The sequence below is a fragment of the Balaenoptera ricei genome, chromosome 12 (assembly GCF_028023285.1).
Source record: "Balaenoptera ricei isolate mBalRic1 chromosome 12, mBalRic1.hap2, whole genome shotgun sequence".
Lineage (NCBI taxonomy): Eukaryota > Metazoa > Chordata > Mammalia > Artiodactyla > Balaenopteridae > Balaenoptera > Balaenoptera ricei.
This window is the reverse complement of record NC_082650.1, coordinates 21353034-21380931: the sequence shown is the minus strand read 5'-3', so window position 1 is coordinate 21380931 and position 27898 is coordinate 21353034. Positions and strand designations below refer to the sequence as shown.

Sequence of the window (27898 nt, the reverse complement as noted above, 5' to 3'; positions counted from 1 at the left end):
AGAATGAACTTGGCTCTGAAGGTGCAACCCAGTCACTGCAGCAGGGGCTGCTTGAGTACACTGAGGCATTACGAACTTTGTGATTGTACATGTTAAAAATTTTAATCCCCACTCCTTCTTTTCTAGGAAAGGCATGGACCAATATGTAGAAAACTGTTCAACAAAAAGCGTAAAGCTTTTTCAATTCCTTAAAACAAAGATTACAGGGCACTGACATTCCCACTGTGTGGAAGGCTTCTCAATCCAAGGTACTATCGATATCTTCCTTGCTGTTCTTGATTATCTCCTTCAGTACATTAAAGCCTCTTTCTGGCTCTCTGGTTTCATTTTTGCTTGATAATGCAGTGTAATGTCATGTAAGTATAATCCACCTTTACTGTTTTCTTTTTAATCATGCTCACTTAGATTTCCAAATGTATTTCAGATACTTTCCAGATGTGGCAAAAAAATCTCGTTTATATTTTCATTAGAGTAGCATTAAATCCAGCAATTAACTTGGAAGACAGTCACTTTTAATCTTACATTTAAGTCTTCCTTTAAAGTTTTGTAATTTCTTTGTTTTTCTGATTGTTATTTTGTGTTTTCCCTCACTATTGTGACTTGCAAATTTTATTACTGTATTTTCCAGTACTTTTGGAAAACAAATTCTCTTTTTTCTCCAAATTTCACAGTTCTGTTTCTTGTAAATTCAAATCCTAGCTTTAAAAAATATTATAATGGTGAGATATATAGTCTAGGTTAGTATATGTTTTATTTTTTTGTAGCCTCAACCCATGAGAAAATCTAACTGGAGACAACAACATGAAGACTTCATTAATGCGATTCGATCAGCAAAGCAGGGTACACTAGCCATTAAAGAAGGCCGGCCTCTCCCACCTCCACCCACTCCGTCCATCAACCTAGGTGTGTGGCCAGTTTGGTTTGCTTTTGACATTTTACTTTTAACCAATTGAGGCTATGCTTGATTTTTGGCCTAGTCATTATGCCTTCCTCCTATAAACTCTAAAATTAACAATAGTAATTAAATTATATAAAAGTAAATTTATCATAAAATTTATATTATCCTATTTTTTTCAATTCTGCGTAAAGATTCTGTGTTTCCTTCTAACTCTACCTCAACATGAGTGCACCACTGCACCCAATGTCATGGCATTACAGAACTCCAGGGGATGCCCTTCACATCCTGGTTTATGAGAACGGAGCTGGGCAGAGCCGTTCAAGCAGTTCTGTAATAGCTCCATAGCATCAAATACCCACAGCTCTTTTAATTTTTTGAGATAAAAATATAAAATATAAAATCACCATTTTAACCATTTCAAGTTGTAATCCTGTAATCCATCCCCTGTCTTTCTGTAAATTAGAAATTAGGTCTAGAGGCATGATTAGATTAATGTTAACACAAATCCCTTATCAGGTATAGGATTTTCATATATTTTCTCTCATTCTGTGGACTGTCTTTTCACTCTCTTGATGGTACCTTTGATGCCCAAAAGTAATTTGATGAAGTCCAATTTACCTATTTTTTCGTTTGTTGCCTAGCTTTTGATGTCAAATACTCCAGTATCTTGAAGTCTTTCCCCTGTGTTTTTTATTCTAACAGTTTTTATAGTTTTAGCTCTTAAATTTAGATCTTCGATCCAGGTAATTTTTTTTTTTTTTAATTAACTTATTTATTTATTTATTTATTTTTGGCTGTGTTGGGTCTTCGTTTCTGTGCCAGGGCTTTCTCCAGTTGCGGAGAGCAGGGGCCACTCTTCATCACCGTGCGCGGGCCTCTCACTGCTGCGGCCTCTCTCGTTGCGGAGCTCAGGCTCCAGACGCGCAGGCTCCTGACGCGCAGGCTCAGTACTTGTGGTTCACGGGCTTAGTTGCTCCGTGGCATGTGGGATCTTCCCAGACCAGGGCTCGAACCCGTGTCCCCTGCAGTGGCAGGCAGATTCTTAACCACTGCGCCAGCAGGGAAGCCCTGATCCAGGTAATTTTTGAATGTGGTATAAAGTAAGATCATTGGAAGTTGGATATCTAGTTTTACGTGTGGTACCTTTCTCAGCACTATTTGTTGAAAAGACTGTGCCTTCCCCATTGAAAGGTCTTGGCACTCTTATCAAAAGTCAATTGGCTATATATGTGAAGGCTTATTTCTAGGCTCTTTATTCTATTCCATTTTTCTATATGTCTGTCCTTATACCAGTACCACACTGTTTTGATTACTATAGCTTTGTGGTATGTTTTGAAATCAGGAAGTGGAGAGTCTTTTAAGATTATTTTGGCTATTTAGAAACTTTGAGATTCCATATGAATTTTTAGGATGGGTTTTTTTTCTATTTCTGAAAATGCCGTTGAGTTTTGATAGGGATTGCATTAAATCTGTACATCACCTTGGGTGTAGTTGTCATCTTAACAATATTGTCTTCCAGTCCGTGAACATGGAATGTCTTTCCATTCATTTATGCCCTCTTTAATTTCTTTCAGCAGTGCTTTGTAGTTTTCAGTGTATGAGTCTTGCCTCTGGTTAAATTTATTTCTAAGTATTTTATTCTTTTGATGTTATTGTAAATGGAATTGTTGACCTTCTTTTCAGATTGTTAGTGTATAGACATACAGGCAATTTTTGTGAGTTGATTTTTGTCCTGCAATTTTGCTGAATTTTGCTTATTAGCTCTAACAGTTGGTTTCTGGTGTGGAATCTTTAGGGTTTTCTACATATTTGATTATGTCATTTGTGAACAGAGATAATTTTGCCTATTTGTATGCCTTTTATTTCTTTTTTGTGTCTAAACCTCTGGCTAGAACTTCCAATACGATGTTAAATAGCATTGGTGAAAGCAGACATCCTTGTCTTGCTTTCCATTGAGTATAATGTTAGCTGAGGGTTATAAATGACTATTTAAAGTGTAAGTAATAACATATTATGGGTATTATAACATTTGGAAGTGATATGTATGAAAATAATAGGATAAGGTTGAGTGAGGAAAATGAATGTATATTGTTGAAAGGTTCTTATGGTATACATGAATAGGTATAGCATTGTTTGAAGGTAGAGTATTATATCATAAAGATCCCTATTAATAAGCCCTAGAGTAAACATTTAAAAATATTGATGTATAGCTAATAAGACAATACATAGACTGGAGATAAAATGGAAAAAAATTCAATCTAAAAAAAGACAGGAAAAGAGGAAAAAAGGAACAAAGACCCAGTAGGATAAAAATAAATAGCAAGATGATATAGATTTAAACCTAACCATATGGACAATTGCATATAAATGACCTAAACACTTAGGATAAAATGCAGAGATTGTCAAACTGAATAATAAAGCAATGTCCAATTATATGCTTTGCACAAGAAACACACCTTAAATATAAAGACACAAATAAGCAAGCCAGGCAGGTGACAAAATGAGGTGAGCCAGGTGGGCCTAGAGAGGCTACATCCTCCCTAAGGGACAGCTGCTCCTGCCTCAGCACACGGCTGCCTCAAAGGAACGCACACCCAAGGTTGCTGGGTCTGATTTCTCAAAGGATGGCAGAAATGCAGACTTCCTTATTTATAAATATCAGAAACTCAATTTTTTAGAAACTTCAGGTTTCAGTCTCTGAGATTAGAAGTCAGGAGGTCATTTTACTTGGAGGGGTGGGGACAACTGGGAGGCGACTCAAGGGGGATTGGTGGGAACTCTCTGTGTCTTGATCTGGGCTGGTTTCATGGGTGTGCACAGTTTGTGAACATTTCATGGAGCCATACACTTATGATTTGTGCTTTTCCTCTGGATAAAAAGAGAAATACCAGCAATGTCTGAACAATTGTAGATTGACATGTTAAAAGCACAGGAAAAGATAGATATGCATTCAAATAATAATCATAAAACTGAAGTAGCTAATACTAACATCAGGAAAAGTAAACTTCAGGGCAAGTATTATTAACAGAGATAGTAATTAAAAAGATATATTCATCAAGAAGACCTATCAGTCTGAAATGCTTGTAACATTTTGACCCAATTGACATCTATAGCTATAGTGTGATACACAGCAACAGCAGAATGTAATTGTTATCAAGTACACATGTAACGTTCAGCCAAGATAGGCCATGTGCAGGAGCACAAAGTGGGTCTTAATAAATCTAAAAGGACTGAAATCATACAGACTATGTTATTTGACCACAACAGAATTAAATTAGAAATTAATGATGAAAATATATCTAGAAAACTCCTGACTATTTGGAAATAAACAAATCATTTCTAAATACCTCATGGATCTAAGAAGAAAGAACAAGAAAAATTAGAAAATATTTTGAACTGAATGGTAATGAAAACATATCAAAATTTGTGGGATTCAGCTAAAGCAGTGCTTAGAGGGAAGTTTATAGCTTTAAATGCTTATATTAGAAAAGAAGAAAGGTTTAAATCAATTGCCTTAAACTTCCTCTTTAAAAAGTTAGAAAAAAAAGAACAAATTACACCTAAATTAAGTAGAAGGAAGAAAATAGTAAATGTAATTCATCATATTAACAAAATATTTTTTAAAGCATATGATCATCTCAGTAGCTACAGGAAAAAAGCCTGTGAGAAAATGTAATACCCATACATGTTTAAAAAAGAAAACTCTTAGAAGGGTAGAAATAGAAGGGAACTTCCTTTTAATAAAGGACATCTCTGAAAAATCTACAGCTAATATCACACTTAACGGTGAAAAGCTGAACAGTTTCCCACTGAATTCAAGAAAAAAGCAAGGATGTCCTTTCTGACCACTTCTAGTTAACACTATACTGGACATAGTACCCAGTGTAATAAGAAAAAATTATATATTTTATACACACACACATACATACATACACATAAATTTAAAGGTTGGAGAGGAAGAAGTAAAACTATCCTTATTCACAGACAACATGATCATGAATGAGTAAATGTAGAAAATCTTAGGAAATTACAAAAAAAGCTACCGAAATTAAAAGTTCATTTAACAAGCTTTCAGGCTATAAGGTCAATATACACAAGTGAATTGTATTTCTATATACTAGGCATAAACAATTGAAAAAATGAAATGAAAAATGCCATTATAATCATGTAAAAAGCATGAAATACTTAGGCATATATTTAACAAAATATGTGTAAGACTTTTAAAATGAAAACCACAACACATTGCTTAGAGAAATTAAAGACTAAAATAGATGGAGAGATTTACCATTTTCATGGTTTGGAAGACTCATGCATTATGTTATGATGTCAGTTCTCCCCAGATTGATCTATGGACTCAAAGTAATTCCAGTGAAGATCCCTGCAAGTTTTCTTTGCCAAGTAGGAATTGACCAGCTGATTCTAAAATTACACAGAAATTCAAAGGATCTTGAATAGCCAGGATAGTTTTTTGTTTTTTTTTTTTTTAATAATTAGACTTTTTTTTTTATTATTATTGTTTTTGGGGGGGCTGTGTTGGGTCTTCGTTTCTGTGCGAGGGCTTTCTCCAGTTGTGGCAAGTGGGGGCCACTCTTCATCGCGGTGCGCGGGCCTCTCACTCTCGCGGCCTCTCTTGTTGCGGAGCATAGGTTCCAGACGTGCAGGCTCAGTAATTGGGGCTCACGGGCCTAGTTGCTCCACGGCATGTGGGATCTTCCCAGACCAGGGCTCGAACCCATGTCCCCTGCATTGGCAGGCAGATTCTCAACCACTGCGCCACCAGGGAAGCCCGCCAGGATAGTTTTGATAAAAGAATAAAATTGGAGGACTTACACTACCTGATGTCAAGACCTACTGTAATGTTACAGTAATCATGACAATTTGGTATTAGTATATCAATTGAACAGAAAAGAGAATCTAAATATAGATCTCCCCCCAGTCTATGGGCAGTTGATTTTTAACAAAAGTAATTCAACATGGGAAAGGATAGTCTTATACTATACACAAAACTTAATTCAAAATGAATCATTGACCTATAAAGTGCTACAACTATAAGATTTCTAGAAAAACCAAACATCTTTGATCTAAGAGTCAACAAAGATTTTTTAAGCAGGACACAAAATGCAGCAACAGGTTTTTAAAAAGGAAGTTGATAAATTGGGCTTCACTAAAATTAAAAACATTAGTTTTGAGAGACACCATTAGGAGAATGCAAAGGCAAGGTACAGGATAAGAAAATATTTATAATACATGTATCTGATGAAAGTCAAATATCAAGAATATATAAAGAAGTCTTATAACTCAATAATAAGACAACAACCCAATAAGGAAAAGGCAAGAGATGTATTTGAACAGAACATCACAAAATAATGGTCAATAAGCATGTGAAAAGATACTCAACATCATTTTCTTCAGGGAAATGTAAATTAAAACCACAGTGAGATACCACTACACACCCACTTGAATGGCTAAAATAAAAAACTGACAATACAAGTGATGGTTAAGACATGGAACAACTGGAACTCTCATACGCTGCTGCTGCTGCTGGGAGTCTAAAATAGTACAGCCACTTTGGTATTTTCTTAAGTTAAACATACACTTACCTATGCAGTGATTCCACTCCTAGGTGTTTGTGCAAAAAAATGGAAAACATGTCCTTAAAAAAGACTTACATATTAATGTTTATAGCAGCTCCATTTAAGTAGCATAAACTGAACATGACCATCAACAAGTGGATGGATAAACAAACTGTGGAATATTTACAAAATGGAATACAACTGAACAGGAAGAAGAAAGTGCAACTATACATGCAGCACACCATGGATGCTGTCTTGTAGTAAGATATAGAAGAGGTAAAACTTATCTTTAGTGACAGGAAAATAGATCTTTGGTTGCTTGAGTCTGGGTTTGGGGGAATTATTGACTGAAAAGGGGCATGAAGGAACTTTTGGAGGTAAAGACTTGTTTCATATTTTAATTGGGGTGGTTACACAAATGTATGTATTTGTCAAAACTTTTCAAACTGTACACTTAAAATAGGTGCATTTTAATGCACGTAAATTTTTCCTCAAAGTTCATTCTAAAAAGTATAAAAAGGGAATTCTCTGGTGGTCCAGTGGTTAGGACTCCACACTTAAACTGCCGAGGGCGCTAGTTTGATCCCTAGTTGGGGAACTAAGATCCCACAAGCCAAGGGTTGCAGCCAAAAAATAAATAAATAAAATAAAAAGTAAAACAAACAAAACCAAAGTGTAATACTATAAAAATCATCCGAAAAATAAATCATCTGAACTTCAGTACCAGAAAATACTCTTAATAATTGCTTCATTTTTCCTAGGTGCTTATGAAAATTAACTTGAAATCATGTGTTGTCTTAAGATATTCCATAGAAAGATCTATGGCTATCATTTTGGTAATACTTTGGCAACAAGCTTTGTATAATAAAAGCATCTTTTATGAGAACTACTTCATTTTAATAGCAGAAGCTGCAGGGTTGATGGCTACCTTCTAGTTCTTTAGTTGAATAGTGAAACCATGTCAGATGGTCTGCTGTGTGAATTTCTCTAATTTCCACGTTGGAGTTAAAATGTGGGGATTATTGTTTCTTTAAAATAAATAATTCCCTTTTTAAGACCTCATCAAGTGTACAGTTTATTTTTCTGACCTTTACATTTTTATGCTAAAATACAATTTTAAATTCTTCCCTATGCCCTTATTATAATTTTATGCACCAAGCAAAATGATTACCTCCAATAGCACATTTTCATTACTATTCAATTATTTTGATTGTGCAGGGATTTTATATTAGCCCATATATTCTCCAGCTTAAATACTTAGAAAATTTATACAGATATTACTAGTGTTATTAATCATATGGCCTAGTATATATGAGTTTGCAAGTAATTTCCATTTTTTTTCCAGCATGATTCCTTATTTCATGGCTCAGTTTTTGTGACATGCATATATTTATTCTAATTCTTACTGACTTAAGTAAGTTTGCCAATCATTCAACTTTCCAGGATTATGTGACAGTTTATGAGGGCAGTGATATAGAATATTTACAATTGGGATTTTCAGTGGTCCTGGGACATTTGGTCCACGTTTCACAGGGCTATGTAGACGTGGGTACTCAACAAAGTGCTTGCATTTTTAAATGATGCTTGTTTTTCTACTTTAATCTTTTATGAGATATGGAATAAGACATTAAAAATCCTTATCAGGAATCCCCTGGTGGTCCAGTGGTTAAGACTCCAAGCTTCCACTGCAGGGGGCACGGGTTCTATCCCTGGTCAGGGAACTAGGATCCCGCATGCTGCACGGTGTGGCCAAAAATAAATAATTAATTAGTTAGTTAGTTATAAATCATTATCTATTGAAATAGATAGCACATAGTGATTTTTATGACATCATTATTGATAGAGGAAGAGGTGACTCAGATTGAGATGAGGGCTGAACGTGTAGCTCAGTCATGCTGTGTTCAAATTATTGTTGCAAGAAAAGAGTTTTTGTGTTCTCAGTATATTGACGTTCTCTTCCTCTGCCCCTTAAGTCTGGGCTTCATGTTCCTCCTGTGGACTCCTGGAGGACCTAGTGCTTCCTCCTTTCAAAGCTTATTCCCCAGAGTGGTAATTGTCTGCTTCTTTACCTAGGCCTCTAGTCGTCTCTAAGATCTTTGTCAGCAGGGAAATACTACACTTTAACTTGGTTTCCTCCACAGTGGTATATAGTGCCAAACACACAGAAGGGCGCAATGAATGAATGAACAAGTGGGATTAAGGAAGCAACACAGTCACTGCCATAGTCACTGTCTTTGCCCAAACTGAGTCTGGTAGCAGCATTTCTGATATAAACCTTGACTTTTCAGCTGGTAAAACTAAAGAAATAACCCCTGAACCACAAACCCAGTTCTAGATGTTTTTCTACACCATCGTAAATGAGTTCTGCATGATAATGGCACTTTCTATTTTACTTTTCATAAGCAGTTTCTTTCCTGTTTGATAGTTGGAACACAACCTGGCTGGGCCTGTTTCATTATAGTTACAGCATGTTCTACCCACCCACTGTACCAGGCCCTACCATGGATTATCATAGTTAACTTTCATAACAACTCAATGATACAGGTGATATGTAGGTACTGGGGAAATTGAAGCTTAAGGAGGTTCAGAAACGTGCCCAAGTTCACACACATGGTAGGTGAAGAGCTCAGCCTCAAAACCAGTCAGGCAGGCTGCAGAGCCTTCACCATTTCTATTTTATTTTATTTTGTTCTATTTTATTTTGTCCTGTTTTATTTTGTTCAAGGAATTTGTCACCATGGGAAAATTTTCTGTATTAGAATGCTTAGTCCTTGATTACAGAGACATTGTATCCCCAAGTTGCTTGGAGCATAATAGGTGTTCAGTAAGTATGGAATTAATGATGAAGTAATGCCTTCCAGAGTGTGCAATAAACTGTTAGGTTAAGTGCTAACCGTTTCTTTCATTCCAATTTCTTACATATTCCAATTCTTTCATTTTATGAATATTCATTTTAGGAAATGATTTGTTCAAGTAGAAAACTCCCCAAACTGCTTTAAAAGATGCCTTCAAAAAACTCTTAGCTTTGAAGACATCACTGCCTTAAATACCCATTCGCACATGTAGGAATTTTGACTCTATACTAAACCAAACTTCCATACAGAGTTTAAGGTGGTGCTGTCTCAGGTCCTTCCTGGGGAGAGAGGTAGTTATTCTCTTATGTCACACCATATCCACTTTGTCATCCCTTCAAGGCGCCTAAAGCAAAACAACACAACACAACCCCCATGGTCCCCCTTGCTTTGGAGGAGGAGGCTCCAGCCTGGCTTTGGAACATGTGAGCATCTCCACGTTCTGGGAGGACCTTGGATCTTTCTCACTTCTCCTTTCTCCCACTGTCTAGTAATTGCAAATGAGACAAATTGAGACCAGTGGGTATTACCCAGAACCTCAGAGGACCCCACGCCCCCAGGGCTGCCAGAGAGGTTCTAGCACTGGAAGCTCTTCCCTTTTCTGTTTTGGAACTCTCACCTGTTCCCTTTTCCTAACCCCCTTTCTGAACATATTAATTGCCTCCTCACTTAGGAGTTCAGTGGGAAAATCTAGCCACTGCAGAAGGAGTGTGACATTGGTTTCAAATCCCATCCCCCAAACCCACATTTTGAAACATCTTACTCCCTCTGTAGCTCCATAACTTTTGTATAAACTTCTGTCCCACTCGGTACCACAACTTGGGCTTTTGAATCGTCTGTGCCCTTCAGTCATCAATATCAATATTCTGTGATTCTAGGACTCCTTTCTTTACATAATCATCCACTAAATAATTCATTTAATTGGGAAGTTCCTAAGTATATATAATTAATCTATTTTCTGAAAAACACCATAGCATGTAAACATTTTAAGGGAACACTCTTAATTGAAATAAGTGCATAGGTAGAAAAAATTTACCCCACCTTGTCCTTTACTTGAGCCCTTGCATGTCTCCCCCTCTGGAATAGGCTGTCTCAAATCAGAGTTTGGTACCTCTCTTTCATGTTGGAGCAGAGTTCATATTCTACTTACTTCATTTCATGTAGTCCCTTCCAGAGTTGTTTTTGAAATGTTAATTGCCTTTTTGTTGTTATCTTTACATTCAGATTATATTCAGTGTCCATATTGTATGAGGAGATTTAATGAAACCGCCGCCAATCGACACATTAATTTCTGCAAGGATCAATCTTCTCGCCGAGTCTTTGATCCAGCCCAGGCAGCAGCCAAATTGGCATCCAGGGTACAGGTGAATATCTCTCCCCAAGTGCTGGCTCTTGTGCCCTTACATGCCTAGGGAAAGCAGGTAGAATTTGCTAGGGAACCTAAATTACCCATCCTGAGAAGTGTAAGGATCAAGATAGCCAATTACTGTCACTCATCTTCATGGGACTTGGCTTCTTTTTGAGGGCTGCTTTCCAGCTAACAGCACCTTTGGGTGTTGTAGAAAAAAATTTTCTACAGTGTTTGAAGCTTCTTAGGTTGAAGACGTAGATGTATAAGTAGTGTTTCTGTAGTATTATGGTAAAATTCTAACCAATGGTGGTTTATCAGCCTTAACCACCTCAAAAAGAATCTTGAACCTGAGGTGAAACTGGCCTGAGTGGGGGAAGCCGTCACAAGGAGGCCTTGTTCTGCAGGTCACGTGTTTGCTCTGTGGAGAGGGGTCTTCACCCTATTCAAAGCCACAGAGTCAGCAATTTAAAGTAAATGGATAAAACAGCTGTTATAAATAGGTACAAATAAGTAAAATAACACTGGACCAGGAAGACAGATTTATAAAAACAACACTGGAGAGAGCACACAGCTCCGTACACATCAGAGGTGCCGGGGACATAGCTTACAGCATACCATGAAAACCATTAGTTTCATAAACATGGCTTAGATACCAAGAAAAGATTAAATTGTTCCGAATACTTAACAGTGTGAAGCATGTTTAGAAAGATTTCCATGATATCCAGTATGTAATAGGGATGGGACCCTCTCTAACGATAGCACACCCCACGGACTATGGACCTGAGCTCTAGCTCAACATATACTAGACAGTTACTGAATATCTGTGCTGAAGCAGCCACTGTGCCAAGTGCTGGTTGACCAAGGATTTGTGATTCGGAGGAGGAGGTGGCCTTGGAAACAATGCAGTAGGAAGGTGTAGTGGTTGGCATATATAGGAGCGAGATGGAGGCAGAGGCCACTTGTGATTCAGCAAAGGCTTCAAAGAGGAGCAGATACTTTCTGCAAAATAGCAAATGGGTTTACCAGTCTAGATTTGAAGTTGGGAAGGACATTGTGCACAAAGTGTCCAGCTCGTGACCTGAGGAGCCCACCATGTGGAGCAAAGCCTAGAGCGCCTGTGGGTGAGTGACAGGATGGGACAGTCAAGGTGAGCGTCAGAGCCACAAGGGCTTTAAGCCAAGCTGGCTCAGAGAGGAGGAAAAAGGGGATTAAGTGAATAGGTGCCCTGAATCTGAGGCCAACCAGCCTGAGGGCCTGGAAGCAGGAATTGAAAGTTCCCTGGAACCCAGGAAGTCCTCCTGTCCATCTTTCCATCTTTCCGTTTTGTCTCTTCTTCCTACTCTGCTGTACTTTCTCTCCTCCCTGCAGACTGACCTTCTCAGCTTTTCTGTCCAACCATCCGTCACTGGCCTCATGTGTCCTTCTGTATGCAGCGTAGACTGGTCACATAGTGCAGATCGGAGTGACATGGAATTGGTTTTTTAGAAGGGTCACCCTTGCAGTCAGTGTTCAGGATGGTTTGGGGAGAGCCAGTTAGAAGCCACACGACAGGAAAGGAAAATGAGGGCTCAGAGTAAGAGGACTATGGGGTGTGTGTGTGTGGAGGAGCGGGTAGATTTAAGAAATAGTTGTTGGGACGGAGAAGCTGATCGAATATAAGGTAAAAGAGGATCAGGGTTGGCAAAAAGGTTTTTAGCTCCAGAGCCTGGCAGATAATACCACACATCTAGATAAAGGAACACAGGAGGCAGCAGATAGGTGTGTTGGTGGGGCAGGCAGGGTGGTTATGATAAATATAGTTGTAGAGATTCAATCTTTACACCTGAAATATCATGGGAAGCAGTGCAATATAGAAAGAGCCCAGATTTTTCAATCAGCAGTCAGGGTTTGACTTTCAGTTTTATATTATCTACAGGTAAACTTGGAAAAGTTACTTAAACTCTTTGAGGCTCACTTTAACGTGTGTCTTGCCGAGCTGTTGGGAGGATTATAGGTAATACCAGTACAGTGCCTTGCACACAGGGTGCCCCGGCCTTTTCCTCTTTCCACATTGCCCCGCCCTCCTTCCCCTCTCTCATGGTCTTTTCCTATAGTGGGAGAGGCACCACAATTTGGGGGGGAATATGACTGCTTTGGGCTTGACTTCAACTTAGTTTTGGAAAAAGGACAACTCTACCTATACTTCCTAAAGCAGTAAAGGGTGCATTATGTTTCTTCGAACGACTCTTCTAAGCAGTCCACAAAGTTAGTGGGCGTCAGTGGGCCCAAGGGGAGCAGAGGGAAGCAGCGGACGGAAGTGCTTTTTATTCCTGAAGAAGGCCAGCTGGCTGTCCTGAGTGCAGCCAGTGACTTGGCCCTGTTCCTCTCCTTGTTTTCCAGAGCTAAGTGGTGATTGGGAACACAGAAGAAAAATTGCTTGCTTTCTGAATTGCTTGCTTTCTGAGTAAACTCGCTGTAGAGTGTATTTGAACAGCAGCGCTGTTTCCCTTATGCCAGCTTCACCACTCTGGGGCCCTGCCTAATAGTGGAGCTTATTCAGAAGGAGAACAAAAAAGGAGGTGTTGTTTCAGTTTTGAAGGGCTGTTAACAGCACAGCTGAAATGTGTTTCTATTTTAAACATAATCAAGTATAAAAATGTGTTATACCCTTAACCAAAAGAGACCAATATGGGCCTCTGAAAATAGCTTTCTTTCTTTGGCTGGGGATGAGCTGCCTGCTCTAGCCTCCTAGCTGTCCTTGCCCAAGTGAGGAGTCTCACTTGGAAGAACAGGTTATCTTTATACTGGAGTTGCCATGGAGATGTTGAGGGATCAGTAGCGAGGTAGAAAGGAGTATACAGAGGAGCTCCCAAGGAACCTCTTGGTCCTTCTTCTGTATTAATGTGGCTATTCTGCTACTGCTGCTCAGCAGGGAGGGGAGCGGCGTGGAGACGTTGGAATTCCATGTTTAAAACACTTGCTGCCTGCCAGTGTCTGTTTTTCTTCTCTGTTCATGTATTTAAAAACAAAATCATCTTCAAGTGTAATGAAAAACTAAAATGTTCCATAACTATCCTTATTGACATTAAGTGATTTCTTATGTCTCCATACAACTAATTTTACAGGATTAACATATCACCACTCCACCAAGGGCTTGATTATGGAATGAAAGCTCTAAAACCCAGACATGGTTTTGAGCCCCAGCAGGGAGGACAGGAATGAGGCTACTAAGGTGCAGGGTGTGCGTGTCCCCCTCCCCTGGGTGTCGCAGGTCCCAGACATGGCTCCAGCCTGCTGCTGGTGAAGGGGAGACAGCTTTACATCCTGTGTGCTACCTGAGGTTACAGAACTCGTCCCCTCTGCCCCCTCTCTCTCTGTCTCTCTGTCTTTCTGTCTCTCTCTTTCTCTGTCTCTCTTTCTGTCTGTCTCTCTGTCTCTGTAGGGTAGGGTTCAGATGAGTCCAGAAAAAGGAACAACTGTAACCAGTGCCGTGGGAGCTCTGCTGCAGAACAGGGCCCAGGAGGCCAGTGTGGTCCCAACCAGGCCAGGTGAGCTGGAGTGAGCATCTCAGCTATCGAACGACAGAGTCAGAGGGGGCCACTGTTGGCTTCGGGATTTGCTGGCAGTCAGCAAAAGCTATGACATCCAAAGTTGCTTTGGGATATAAAGATATGTGGGTTTGTTTGAGGTTAAAACTTATTTGCCAAGAAAGGATATTTCCTAATTTACCAGGATTAGACAACTCTGACAATGTACAAGGTCAGATCTGATTACAACACCGGGGTCTAGAACCAATGTTCTCTGTTCTGGTAAAATTAAAAAGAGATTAAGGATGGGAGATGGCAGTGTGCCAGGTTTTGTGTGGAAAATAAGGGAAGAAGATGAAATCACTGTCTCAGAGAGATATCCATACTCCCATGTTCATTACAGCATTTTTCAAATAGCCAAGATATAGAAACAACTGACGTGTCTGTTGATGGATGAATGGATAAAGATGGGGGTATATATTATTCAACAATAAAAAGAAAAGGAAATCCTTCCATTTTCGACAACATGGATAAACCTGGAGGGCATTATGCTAAGTGAAATAAGTCGGAGAGAAGGAGGACAAATACTGTATGCCCTCACTTATGTGTGGAACCTTAAAAAGTTAAACTCGTAAAAACAGAGAATAGAATGGTGGTTGCCATGGGTGGAGGGTAGGGTGGGAGAAATGGGGAGATGTTGGTCAAAGGGTACAAACTTCCAGTAATAAGATGAATAAGTTCTGGGGATCTAAAGTACAGCATGGTGACTCTAGTTAGCAATACTGTATTATACACTTAAAAACTGCTAAGAGAGTAGATCTTAAATGTTCTTACCACATACACACTAAAGTAACTATGTGAGGTGAGGGGTGTGTTAACTAACCTTATTGTGGTGATCATTTTGCAATATATACATGTATCAGTTATCATATTGTACACCTTACACTTATACATATATTCAATTAGATCTCAGTAAGGCTGGAAAAAAAGAAAAAAGGGAAGAATTTCCTCCCTAGAATGAAATAATTTCTTCAAAGTAGCAGAAAGGTATGACCACCATTATAGTACTTACTATATGCTTGACCCATTTCATTTAATCCTCGCAGTAATCCTCCAAATGTTTTAATCTATGGAAAGGGAAACTGAGGCTCAGTTAAGGCACACAACTGGGAAACAGCAGAGCTGGATTAGATATCTACTGTGCTTTCTCTCTTCATTGAGCTGCATTAGTAATAATGGGCATTCTTCTTTATGATCAGCATGTACTGTGAAGGCAATATGAATTAATTCATGATCATATTGGCCCATCTGGTCACAAGTCTTATTTTGAAGGTATTATCAGAACCAGAATAAGAAGTGCCAGTTTCACAGTCAAAGTAATAATAGCACTATAAATTTTTATCATTAGTTTTTAAATTCCTCATGAGTTGCTTATCATGGGTTTAAAAATTGAATTGATATTTAAAAAATTTCCCCACAGCCATCTAAACTCAAATCATTAGTTTTTTCCTGATCTGTAAAACCTTAACAATGGGGTAGGTTTTAGTTTTCACTTAGAACAAAAATAATTCAAATTATATATGTGTTCTTTTGGTAAAACTTCCACTAGCAAGCTTTTTTCTAAAGTGTAACAATTAGTGTCCTTCAGAAAAGACAATTTCTTTCTACTATGTCTTCTTTTCTTATTTTTTCAACGAATATATTATAATGCTTCCCTTCCAGTGAAAAACATCCCTTTGATTTTGAGGTTGAAGCTTATTTGCCAAGAGGGAATATTTCTTAATTCATCGGGATTAGACAACTCTGACAGCGCGCCAAGTCAAATCTGAGTACAGCCTCGGAGTCCAGGATTTGCATTCCCCGCTCTAGTAAACCTGGAAAGAGACTGGGAATCGGGGGAGACAGGCGTAGTGTTGAAAATAGGGGAAGAGTTCCTTCCGTGAACTAAATAATTTCTTTAAAGCAGCAGCAAGGCACCAGTGGAAAGGTCCTGAATTAGGGCTTAGCAGTCCCGTGTCCCAGTATGTGGCATTAAGCGGGACGCTACAAAGACACCATTCTGATACACTAGGAAACAGAGGAGTAGGCCAGCAGATCTAAGCAAAACAGTATTATATTTGTTCTTGACTAGTTAACGGTGGTTTATAGCTACTGTGATGTTGCTAAGTAAAAGGCAGAGTCCGGCAGGGCCCACACTGGGTTCTGTGCCAACCTGACCTCGCCGTCCACTGCTTCCTCTCAGTCCTGCTCACTCCTGGCTCAGGGCCTTTGCACGGGCTGCCCCTCCACTGAAAACCAGAACCCTCCCTCACTGATCTGCACTGCTGTCTCCCTCCCTCCAGTTCTCTGCTGAGTGTCCTCTTCCCGGTGCGCCTCGCCCACACCCTCTGTATTTAGAAGTGATCAGGGCCTCCATCATTCTCTTTGTAGTTTTTCAAAGTGGCATTTATCATCATCTAGTATTCATTACAGGTTTGTTGATCTCCTTCCTGTCCCCCCACCCCCAGAAAAAGGGATGTAAGTTTCAAGAAGGCAGGGATCTGTCTGCTTGGTCTATTTTGTATTGTGCTGCTGTATCCCTGTTAGAATTGTTCATGGCAGTTATGAAGTGCTCAGTAAATACTTTTTGAATGAAATATGTTGGAGAAAAATGGGTATCTTAAGTCTATAATTTCTCACTTAGATTACTGGCATATGATAGAATTGTCCTGTTAATTAGCTTTAAGAGGTAGCTTTTTGTTTTATTTCAGGCTTAAGATGCTTTTTCAATTTAATTTCTATTCTTTCCTGTGGCCTCACCTGTTTACATTTAAAATTAAAATTGTCAGGGTTAGTGTGCCTTTAAATTAGTCACATTTCATTCGGAGCCATTCTGGGGAGGAAGCAGAAGTCTACTGAGGGGAGGTTAATTTTGAAAACTCTTTAAGGCTTGGAGAAAAGCACTTGAGTCCCTCTCACTAATGTAAACAGGCCCTTACGTGAATCAGATTCGCATCTGCTGGCCATTGTTTTTGTTCTGGTCAGTATTAATCTATTTGTAATATGAGGGTCTTTTAAAAATTGTTGTTGGTCTTGCTATTTCTAGATTTACAGTCGATAGTTAGGCTAGTTGGTGTCACTCGTCTTCCACATAAATCCTTTACTGTCTTCATCTAGCTGGTAGTTAGCCCTCTAAAACTAGCTGTCATTCTTCAACTCTCTTGAGTAAAATAAGCATTTAGAATCTCTCATTTATAACATTTTGTTCGGAATTCTCAGTCAGGGGAAATGTGTGTCAGGCACAATCCTTATCCGTCCCAGAGTCTTCTAAAAAGTTATGTATGTACAGGAAAATCTCTGCCCAAGAGAACATGTGACATTACATGAAGTTGATACACAGCTGCCATGGATGTTCAAAAGGATTCATTCACTCAGCACATAGTTATTGTGTATGGTTGTTTCTTATACCCATGGATTCTTTAAAAAGTCTAAGGGGAGAGGCAGTCAATAATTATTATATCTAATATTTAACAGTGGGATATAAAAGTCCTAAGGGAATCAAGAGATCAACTTTGCTGAGGAGGCTTTATGGAGGAGGTGACAGTCAGAGAGAGAGGAAGCTTCATAGAGGTAGAGGCATTTGGGATGAGCTTTCAGGATGAGCTACATTTTTTTTTTTAACTCAGCCTCAGTTTCTTTGTTTTTAATTTATTTAGTTGTGCTGGGTCTTAGTTGTGGCAGGCAGGCTCCTTAGTTGTGGCTTGCCGGCTCCTTAGTTGCAGCTCACCGGCTCCTTAGGTGAGGCATGTGGGCTCCTTAGTGTGGCATACGAACTCTTAGTTGCAGCATGCATGTGGGATCTAGTTCCCTGACCAGGGATTGAACCCAGGCCCTCTGCATTGGGAGCACGGAGTCTTTTTTTTTTTTTTTTCTTACTATATTTTTTTTAACATCTTTATTGGAGTATAATTGCTTTACAATGGTGTGTTAGTTTCTGCCTTATAACAAAGTGAATCAGCCAGAGATATACATATATCCCCATATCTCCTCCCTCTTGCATCTTCCTCCCACCCTCCCTATTCCACCCCTCTAGGTGGTCACAAAGCACCGAGCTGATCTCCCTGTGCTATGCGGCTGCTTCCCACTAGCTATCTATTTTACATTTGGTAGTATATATAAGTCCATGCCACTCTCTCACTTCGTCCTAGCTTACCCTTCCCCCTCCCCGTGTCCTCAAGTCCATTCTCCATGCCTGCATCTTTATTCCTGTCCTGCCCCTAGGTTCTTCATAACCATTTTTTTTTTTTTAGATTCCATATATATGTGTTAGCATACAGTATTTATTTTTCTCTTTCTGACTTACTTCACTCTGTATGACAGACTCTAGGTCCATCCACCTCACTACAAATAACTCAATTTCGTTTCTTTTTATGGCTGAGTAATATTCCATTGTATATATGTGCCACATCTTCTTTATCCATTCATGGGAGCACGGAGTCTTATCCATTTCACCACCAGGGAAGTCCCAGGATGAGCTAGATTTTGACCAATGGAGAAAAGTTGCAGAAGCAATGAACAAAGATATGGAAATAAGAATGCAGAGGACATACTCTGGAAACAAATGGCCCATTTGGCCAAAGCACGGAGAAGAACTGGGGTTAAAGTTAGAATGGAAGGCTGGCACTAGAGCAAGGAGGGCCCTAAATGCTTGGCGAGATGTCCAGACTCTATGTGATTAACACCGATGCTGGTGTCACATCCCCAGGCATGTGCATCTGTGTAAGTTAGACTATTATGATGACCTAGAAGCTTTTTGGTTCTAGACACTTTAAGTTAGTCTGCAAAAATGTCTCTTGAGAAGGAGCATTTTTTTTTTAATTGCCATGTAAGAAATTAATGCTTACTGTAGAAGATACTGGAAAATGGTATAAAGAAATGGTATAAATGGTATAAAGAAAAAGTGTAAAGAAAATAAAAAACATCCATAATTCCACACCCTGTTAACATTGATATCTCTTTTCACTTTTTCTCTTTATACTCCTTTTTTGTTTTCCTTTTATCAAAGCTAGGATCATAGTCTGTGTACGCATCCTGATTTTTTTCACTAACAAACTTTGAACATTTCCCTATGGCAAAGAGTTTCTTTAAAATCATAGTATCATATCACAAAAATACAATGGAACTTGTTTATCTGTTTTCCTGACTTGAATAGGTAGGTTGTTTCTACTTTTTTGCTGTACTGAATATCTCCCTTCTTCATGGACAGTAGCCCATGCTTAGCTGTACACTCTTCTAAGCTCTTCATATATTAATCTTCGTTAATCCTCATTTAATCCTCAAAGTAACACAGGGGAGTAGACATATTATTCATATCCCTAGTTTACAGGTGAGGAAAGCACAGAGAGGAAAAGCAACTTGCACAAGTAATTTTTAATAGGAAATGGTAGAGCCAAGCAAATCTTTATCTACTTTGGGAAAACTGGGTCAAAAAATATAAAGATTAAGGAGATAATTATATAAACATATATTTATATATTATTATATATTACATTATTTAGTACATATTATATACTAGTATATATTATATATTATTTAGTAGGTATATATTATTTAGTAGATATATGTTAGGAAATTGTTTTAGAAAAAGGTGTGGCTCTTCCTTCATTCTCACGAAGATTCTAATGTTCAGATGGGAACTGAGTTTATAGCCCAGTCAGCAAATATCTACATGGCTATTTTCTCAAGGGTTTTGATATAAGAGTGACAGATTTACAGGGAAGGTACCTCTGGGCAGCAGCTTCTCCAGCACCTTTATACAGAGAGACTAAGATCACTGTGAAAATGTAGTTCTGGGTTCTAGAGCTGCGTTGCTTCATATATTTAGTGAATTGCCTCTGAAGTTTTGCTGGTGTAGGTTCTGCTTTGGTGTCTGGAGCCAGTGGATTTGATCAGGTTATAAGCGTCTTCCCTGCACTAGCCTCCCCTCCTTACCTAACCTAATTGCGTAGCAAATGTCATGAGTATCGAAGGGTCAGTTGCTGATTCCTTGGAAAAAATAAAACTTGGAGATCTTTGGGTAATACGAACACTGAGTTCTTTCTATCCTGTGTTCTTTGATATTGATTCACAATTTCCTTGGGTTGTTTGGTTATTCCCCCGTTGTAAAACACTGATTAGAAAGGAGGCCTCTAGGACAGAGAGCACTAATTCTTTTTTTTTTTTTTTTTTTTTAATGATTTCCTTGAGAATCCCGTCCCATACCATGTGGTCCTTTAAAACAGACTATGGTATGGTATGCCTATATCCATAAACTCCTACATCTCCATACCTAGCAGTGCTGTTGGACACGAAGGAAAAGAGTCCTGTTTGGGGATTGAGTCCATCATTGTGTAAATAACCCCTGGGAGGGAAGGCATCTCATGCTTCCATAAGGCTTATCAAACCCTTTCTAGCGTGAAAGCAGGCAAAGAATTGTGAAGACATGAAATACTCAGGGTACATTTTGAAAGCCAGGGCAGTAGTGGGGAGAGGTGTTGAGGGTCAGCTTGTATAAATGGTGGGCCACTGAGGTGGTGGTCCAAGGGCCCATCCACGGGTAAGTGAAGGCCTAGGGGTAGAGGAGAGAAGGCTCCTGAGACAGTTTCTGTTTTCCTTATTATTTGGCCCAGGATGGGGACTGAGAACTTGTCTATAGCTACAAAACTAAACAAAAGAAGAATAGAGATTTTTGAATCCAGTGTGAGGATTTCGTAATCATTTCTTTTTTCTGTTGTTGCTAATGTTTGCTTTTACATAATAACAAATCTGTTTATGTCTGCAAAGGATTAGCAGTGGACCCTACTTCTGGAGCAAAATTCAGGCAAGGATTTACTAAATCTTCTAAAAAAAGATTAACTCCTAGAGGCCAGGTAAGAAAAAAAAAAAATTAACCTCTAATCCAGGTGTTGCCGATCATCCAATGGGCAAGACAGTTAATGAGCCTTTAAGAGAATGAATCCATAGCAGGCCAATCAAAGAGGAATTTGGACAAATCCTGATTTGGGTTACTAAAATGTATGTTCTTGAAATTTACTCTTTTGTTAAACATACAGTTTGAAATGACATTCAGTTTTTGTTTCTTGGATTTAACAGGAAAGGGGAATGATTCTTCATTTTGACCTGGAAGGTTACTGCCCTGTCCCTTTTTCCAAACAAGGACAGTTTCCTGAGATTGACACTGAATAGGACTGCTATGAAGTTGGAGACTTTCTGATATGTGAATTGTTAAAACAATTGAAAATTTAAAGAGGCCTATATTACTTAACATCCTCAATGTGGAAACAACGGAGTTCTAAAGTAAGTGCCTTTTCTTTCTGCTTTCGGACTGGCTTCCTAGAAGTCCTCAGCCTGGATGGCTGTGTACCCAGGAAAGCCGCCTAAGGGGAGGGAAGGGGAGACATCTGTTTACATGCCCGCGATTTCTCTCGAGACATCATGTAGAACAAGCAAAAACTAGCTTCAAATTTTCTTATCCACTCCCTTCAAAATTTTCCCCCCAAATCATTAAATACCACGTCAACCTGTATGATAATGCTTGATTTAAAGATTCACTTGAAGCTTTTTTTTTTAAGTGGACATTTAATAAGCTTTTAAAGAAAATGTTACTTTGATATTAGAAACTTTTAGTGAAACAGTCTTTGGTGTACTAACATTATTGCTTTCTAGGAAAATCGTTTTTTACCTAGCTTTATTCTATATAATAGCTGTGAAATCTCAGCTTTATTTGCTTCTAATGAACATTAAACTATAATTAGTTACCACTCCTATTTTAAATGTCCATCTGTATACCATGTAGAATTGTCTCACATATACCAGTGTACACAGTCGGTTTTGGGGGAACACTACAGTGGAAGGAACAGATTCCAGTAACCTTCCCAACCCTATGGAGAGGACGCTCTAAGTGGCCTCAGGCCATTTATTTATCACGGCTAACTTGGAAGTCAGCTGTTCATTTCACCATTGGTTTATGTAGCTCTGTTGGGAGGTGGTGTCTCAACTATTTTTTTCTCTTGGTCATCTTAAGGGTTAGTAGACTCCTTTTGTAGAGTCATTTATACTTAACTCATGCTTTTTAATCTAAGAATTTTTTAATCTTTTATTAAACTCAGGGAATTTTATTTAGGAGTAAGCCATCTTTTTCTGTCTAATTAGGAGAATACCAACCTACTCCCACCTGTGGTACAGCAAACACGACATCTGAAAGTCTTACGATCTGTATTTTGGGAACTAAATGCTATGTTTTATGCTCAGGTAAATCAGGTATGTGTTCCGGAATTGACTGAAGACTCGTAAGCCACATAAAAGTATTTATGGAAGCTTCTGTAAATGGAATTTGGGAAGCTTTAGCTGAGGGGAGCTGCCACTCTACCACCCTCCGCTTGCTCTGGGAGATTGCCTTCCCTTGGAGAGGTAAGAGTGGATTTGGGAACTTAGACATTCCAGAGCAGTAGATTCCTACTGACGAGGTAACCTGTGTCCCTCTGTCTCATTTCTTCCCTGCAAGTGAAACCGCAGTTTAAGGAGCCACCATGTCAGTTCCACACATGCAGCAGCCCAGCCCCAGGGAGCTGATCTACAATGCCTGCCACCCTTTATGGTCAGCAGCGTCACCTCTAAGGACTGTGAACCACGGTTTCTCACATGTGGCTAATGTGCTGCTTTAATGGGCAAACGAACTCAAGGTTTCCCTTTCTCTACCCAATCCCACCCTATTGAGAGGTAAAACAAGCAAAAATAAACAGTTATTATGGGGGCATATTTTCTGAAGAAATCCCAATATGAAATAATTTCTAATTTGTACTAGAAATTAATAGTAAACACCATTGTAAAACGGGATCATGGTAGCCTCGCCTAGACAAAACTTCAGTAGCTAGTATTCTGACCTATATCTCAGAAATAAATTACATAGCATTCTGGAAGGATTCAGAATGTTATACAGTAATTTTTAGAACTAAGTTCTTAGCACTGTGAATTTAATGAAACATATAAGCGCCTACCTTAAATCATAATTATTTTACTCAAAAAAAAAAAAAAGGGTGGAGGGGGTTAGTTTCTAATAGATGCTGAATGGAGGTCAGAATAGTAGTTTCTGTAGGGGATGTAATGACCAGGAGGGGGCATGAGGGAGCCGGCTAAGGAGCTGGAACTGTTTTCTGTCATCTCCATGTGGATAGTTCCGCGGTATGGTTGTATATAAAAATTGATCAAGCCATTTGCAGAATTTGTAGAGTTTATTATATGTAAGATATATCTTCATATAGAAAGCCTCTAAACACAAAAGACAAAAGGAGCTTTAAAAAAAGGTTAGGTTTTATATTTTAAAAACTCATTAGATACCAAATTCAAGAGATATAGTTACATTGTAAAACGTTATCTTTTTTGAATAAAACTAATATTGACTTAAATGATGAATTTTAAAATGCATTTACTTATTGGTGATTAAAAATACTTAAGCAGAGTAGTATTTTAAGCCAGACAGAGCAAAGGAAATTCTTGTTTAATATATATATATATATATATTTTTTTAATTCCAGTAATATTCTTAAATTCCTGTTAAAAATATAATCAATATTAAAGTCAGTAAAATGCTTTTTTTGACTGACGCCTGGATTATTTTACCGCTTAACCTGGTTACACAGTGATTTTTTTTTTTTTTTCTGTCAGATGTAACTGACAATCAGTTTAGTCTTTAAGATAAATGAAGTGATAACTCACATTGTAGCATCCTGTGGAAAATATTCAAACTACATTTAAAATGCTTTTTTAAAATGGAGACATCTATTATTCCACAAGAAATTGTTTCTGTAAAACTATAGGTTGGCTATGGCAATAGTAACTAAACTACATCCAACCCTGAAGGTAGAAAAATCCCTGAAAAGAAATACACAGCCTAGTCATAATATGCAATATAAAGGTTATTTTCTTATTTTAAAAATTCTCCCATTTTGGAGAAATCCAAACCTTTCCATAGTTCCCTTACTAGGCAGTGCCACATAAAGTTATTTAGTTAACATTATTATGATCATGGCTTACGATTAAGTTCAATTTGACAAACACCTATATATAGCAGCCCTCGTATGGATGTCGGTTATGACAATGGTTGCAGTTCCATTAAAGAATACTTGCTTATTAAATTTGGTACAAAGCATGAATACTCAGGACAGATTGGCACAATACATGCAGTTCGAGAACTCTCTTCTCTCAAGCCAGTCATCACTGAATAAGCCATATTCCAGTCCTGCTTTCTCACTCTTTCCTTGTATCATAACTAACTGATGTTTAAAATGCTTCTTAAAACATCTTCCAGAATAAGAAAGGTACGCTTTAAAAACCAGTCATCTGAATGCATGGTGGAAATGAGGCAGGATAGCTGAACCAGTGCCAGCTGGGAAAACGTGGGGGATGGGGGGCAGGGGGAGCTGGCCCAGGCTCATAGTGCTCATGGCGAGTGAGGGGTCTTGTTGCTGCTGCCCCAGACAGCTTAACCTGTGGGGCAGAGATTCCCCAGGCCCCAGGGTGAGACTGCTGTTCCCAAAGGCATTTTGGGTAGCAGGAGGGGGCAGCTGCCAGAAGCCCAACAGAGGGGAAAGGTCCAAAGAGGCAGGTATTGTTAGGTTCACAGCGTCTGCAGGTAGCTCTTTGGGCAGGTTTACTTTACCAGCACCTCCCTTAGCCAGATCAAAACCTGGGTTGAGCTTGTGAGGTGACTGAGGCTCTTGCAGAGGCAAGTCCTCAAGCAAATTGGTATTGCAAAATCCTTTAGTATCCGTTTTGAGGGGCAGGCTTGCAAGTGGGGAGTATGAGGTAGAACTGGTGTTGTACTTGTGATTCTGGAGGGGTGGGGGGGGAGAGCTGGGGGATGCTGCGGGGTGGAGCGGCGCCAGGAGCTCTGGCAGCGCGGGTACAGGCTGGGAGGTTTGCTCCGAGGGGCCGTGGGTGTGGCTGTGTACCTCAGCTGGCAGGCCGCTTGCAAGCCCGTTCTGTGCAGGAGCCCCTAAAGGGAAAGGAGGCAGTGGGGCAGCCTTCAGTTGGAACTGGGGAGAGATGGAGTGGAAGGTGTTCAGAAGGTCTCCGGACTGCAGACTCTCTTTCATCAGCTCCTGTGAGTGTGTCTTCTTGGTGTGTCGCGTGAGGTGGTCTTTGCGCCCAAACCTCTGGGCACAGAACTGACACAGGAAGTCCTTGCAGCCTGTGTGGACCACCAGGTGGCGCCGCACGTCTTTCCGGGTGTAGAAGCATCTTTCACAGTGGTCGCACTGGTGCTTCTTTTCCTTGGCTCCACTAGGGGGCTTCTCTTCGGCGTGGGCCTTGAGGTGGTCCAGCAGCACCTCAGTGCTCCCTAGCTCCAGGGCACAGACCCCGCAGGTGAGGTCGCCGCTGCTGGCCGCGTGGAGGGCCAGGTGCCTCTTGTAGCCCAGCATGGTGTTGTACTTCTTCCCACACTCCTCACACCCAAAGGCCATCTTGTTGGGGTCGTGCGTTTGGAGGTGGTTTTTCAGGTGGTCTTTCCGGTTGAAAGTCTTCTCACAATGAGCACACTGGTGGGATTTCTGGGGTGAATGGGTAGCCATGTGCCTAGGGGCAGAAGGAAGAAGTTCACAACAGACCCAGTTTTTTACGAGCTGAAGAAACATACAGAAACAGTGTTAAAACGTTGATAGTAGTTTTCTCTAGGTGGTGGTATATGTGTTTTAGTTTTAGAATACTTTTCTGTATTTTCCAGATTCTACACATAAACTGTATAATGAAAAAACAGGTACTACATGATGCAGTTTTCACACCTGTAAAGAATACGCTTTGAGAACACATTTTCCTAATGTACACAAAGAGATTTCTAAACAAATACAAGTATACAAGCATTTTAAGATATATGATCATGAAGAAATATTTTTCAGGAAGGGGTTTAAATGACTATTCTATACTCTTAAAATTTCTGAATTTCCAGAAGTGATCCAATTTGCCTTCTACACAGAACCCCATACCCGTGCCCCCCAGTGTTGTTATTTTTACTGTTTCTAATACAATTTCTGCTTGGTCTTTATTGAGACAAAAAGTCCAGGCCTTAGACATAAAGCTAAGAAATCTGTCATCTTTAACCTCAGAGAAAGTGTCTAATTGGACCCAGAATGCCAAGCCCCACCACCTGTTCTCGGAGCGTCAGCCTCCTGCCTCCCATGAGACCTTTACGCTCAAGTCTTAGTTTCTGCCGTTTAATACTTTCCTATTGGCTGTCATGTCACATGCGTGCAGCCCGTCTCCGTTTCTTCACGATCCCTCTTAGACAGACACCTTCAACTCGCTTCCTAAAGGTCATTGGTAATTTCTTCGGCAAAGTTCAAAAGGACTTTTTCTAGAAGGACTAAGCAGCTACCCCAGGACAGTACAGGGAAACATACACTGACTGCGGCAGGTTCTATGAGACAGGTACAAACAGTGCTGAGGAACGGGGACAATGCAATAGGTATTTGGGGGATCTGAAGTGATGCTGGTCTCTCCAGGTTCCACATGCATTTAAATACATTCATAGGTTGTCGAAAGGGTTTTTCGAGGCTGCTAGAGGGCAAATAACAAACTTGACATTTAAACAACTTTCTTTCTATTTGGTCCAGCACTAATGTTTAGGAACCCTAAAGCTCTGTTCTGGATCTTGTCCCTCTCCCCTTTTTCCTTTGTGAAGGATTTTTACCTGATTAAATTTCATTGATCACCCCTGTGTAGATCAGTGCCAAGGTAACAACTCTGGACCTGGTATTTCCTACCCACACTTTCCTGTCCTACTGCTGTCCTACCTATGAGAAAGGCTCAGGGGGACACAACTCTTACCTGAGCAATAACAGTTTCCACATTCTACCAGCTACCACCCCTCTTTTTTGACTCTTTCCTCTGCCTGGCATCCAATTCTTCTTTTAATTTCCCCCTCACCTGCTCATGCAACAGTTCCAATCTAGAACATGATCATCTTATAGCTGAAATTACTTCCACATCTCGTTTCCCTCCCTAACTTTTCCTCTTACCTCACAACCCAAGAAACCACCAGTTTCAGTCTGTCCTATAGTCACCAAATACCACCGTCTTTGGGTGTCACCTGGACCACATCAATGATCTTAGAATTCCTCCGGGGTAACTGCTTACACTGGGGCTTCGTCTGCCTTGCCAAATCACTGTTCCTGCCCTTTGCTCTCTCCATGTAACTGCTTTCATCCTTTGCTGTATTAAGAAGTCCCATGTTCTCTTTTCTAGTTAAGCAAGTCAGTTATTTTCTTCTTCAACCTCTGCTTATAAAATGGATCTTATGTTACAACTGAGGGACACAGGATGGAATGCTGCCTTTTAAAAAAAAAAAAAAAAAGCAAAACCTAAAGCATCCTGCCCTCTCGCCACTCTTCTATCCCTTTATTAGATCGCTGCTTCAGGCCAGAGAGGCAAGAAATGTCGGTGACTGCGGCAGGGAAGGCCGTTCTTGCATGAAGCACACTGCTTCCCTTTTTTGCTTCTCTTCACACCCTTAGCTGAACAAGTTGTTTCCCTTCCTCAGAACCACCACCACCTACCTACCTCCTAAATATTGCTTCAGACATCTTCTTCAGTGCGGTTTACCACAGTAATCCCACCTAATTCCTGTCATTCCAGTAATCTGTTAGCGCCACTGTCTTTTCCAAATATTTATCTCCTATATGTGTTTTGGTCTTTATCCATGGTTA

General features: G+C 39.7%; 2 protein-coding genes across 7 annotated transcripts in view; one reads left to right on the top strand and one right to left on the bottom strand.

Annotated features, from left to right (window-relative positions):
- ZC2HC1B (zinc finger C2HC-type containing 1B) overlaps positions 1 to 23673 on the top strand; it is a 35034-nt gene extending 11361 nt beyond the window's left edge. The window contains 9 exon segments of the mRNA XM_059942094.1: positions 127 to 177; positions 180 to 248; positions 765 to 903; positions 10548 to 10687; positions 14096 to 14201; positions 20988 to 21067; positions 21291 to 21494; positions 22449 to 22607; positions 22702 to 23673. Of these exon segments, the coding sequence (XP_059798077.1) occupies positions 127 to 177; positions 180 to 248; positions 765 to 903; positions 10548 to 10687; positions 14096 to 14201; positions 20988 to 21067; positions 21291 to 21383 (678 nt within the window). The 3' untranslated portion in view covers positions 21384 to 21494; positions 22449 to 22607; positions 22702 to 23673.
- Positions 23479 to 27898, bottom strand: part of PLAGL1 (PLAG1 like zinc finger 1) — a 100506-nt gene continuing 96086 nt past the window's right edge. For all 6 annotated transcript variants that reach the window (XM_059941067.1, XM_059941066.1, XM_059941069.1 and 3 more), the window contains one exon: positions 23479 to 25772. In XM_059941067.1, coding sequence (XP_059797050.1) covers positions 24533 to 25772 — 1240 coding nt within the window. In that variant the 3' untranslated portion in view covers positions 23479 to 24532. The remainder of the gene's footprint in view (positions 25773 to 27898) is intronic.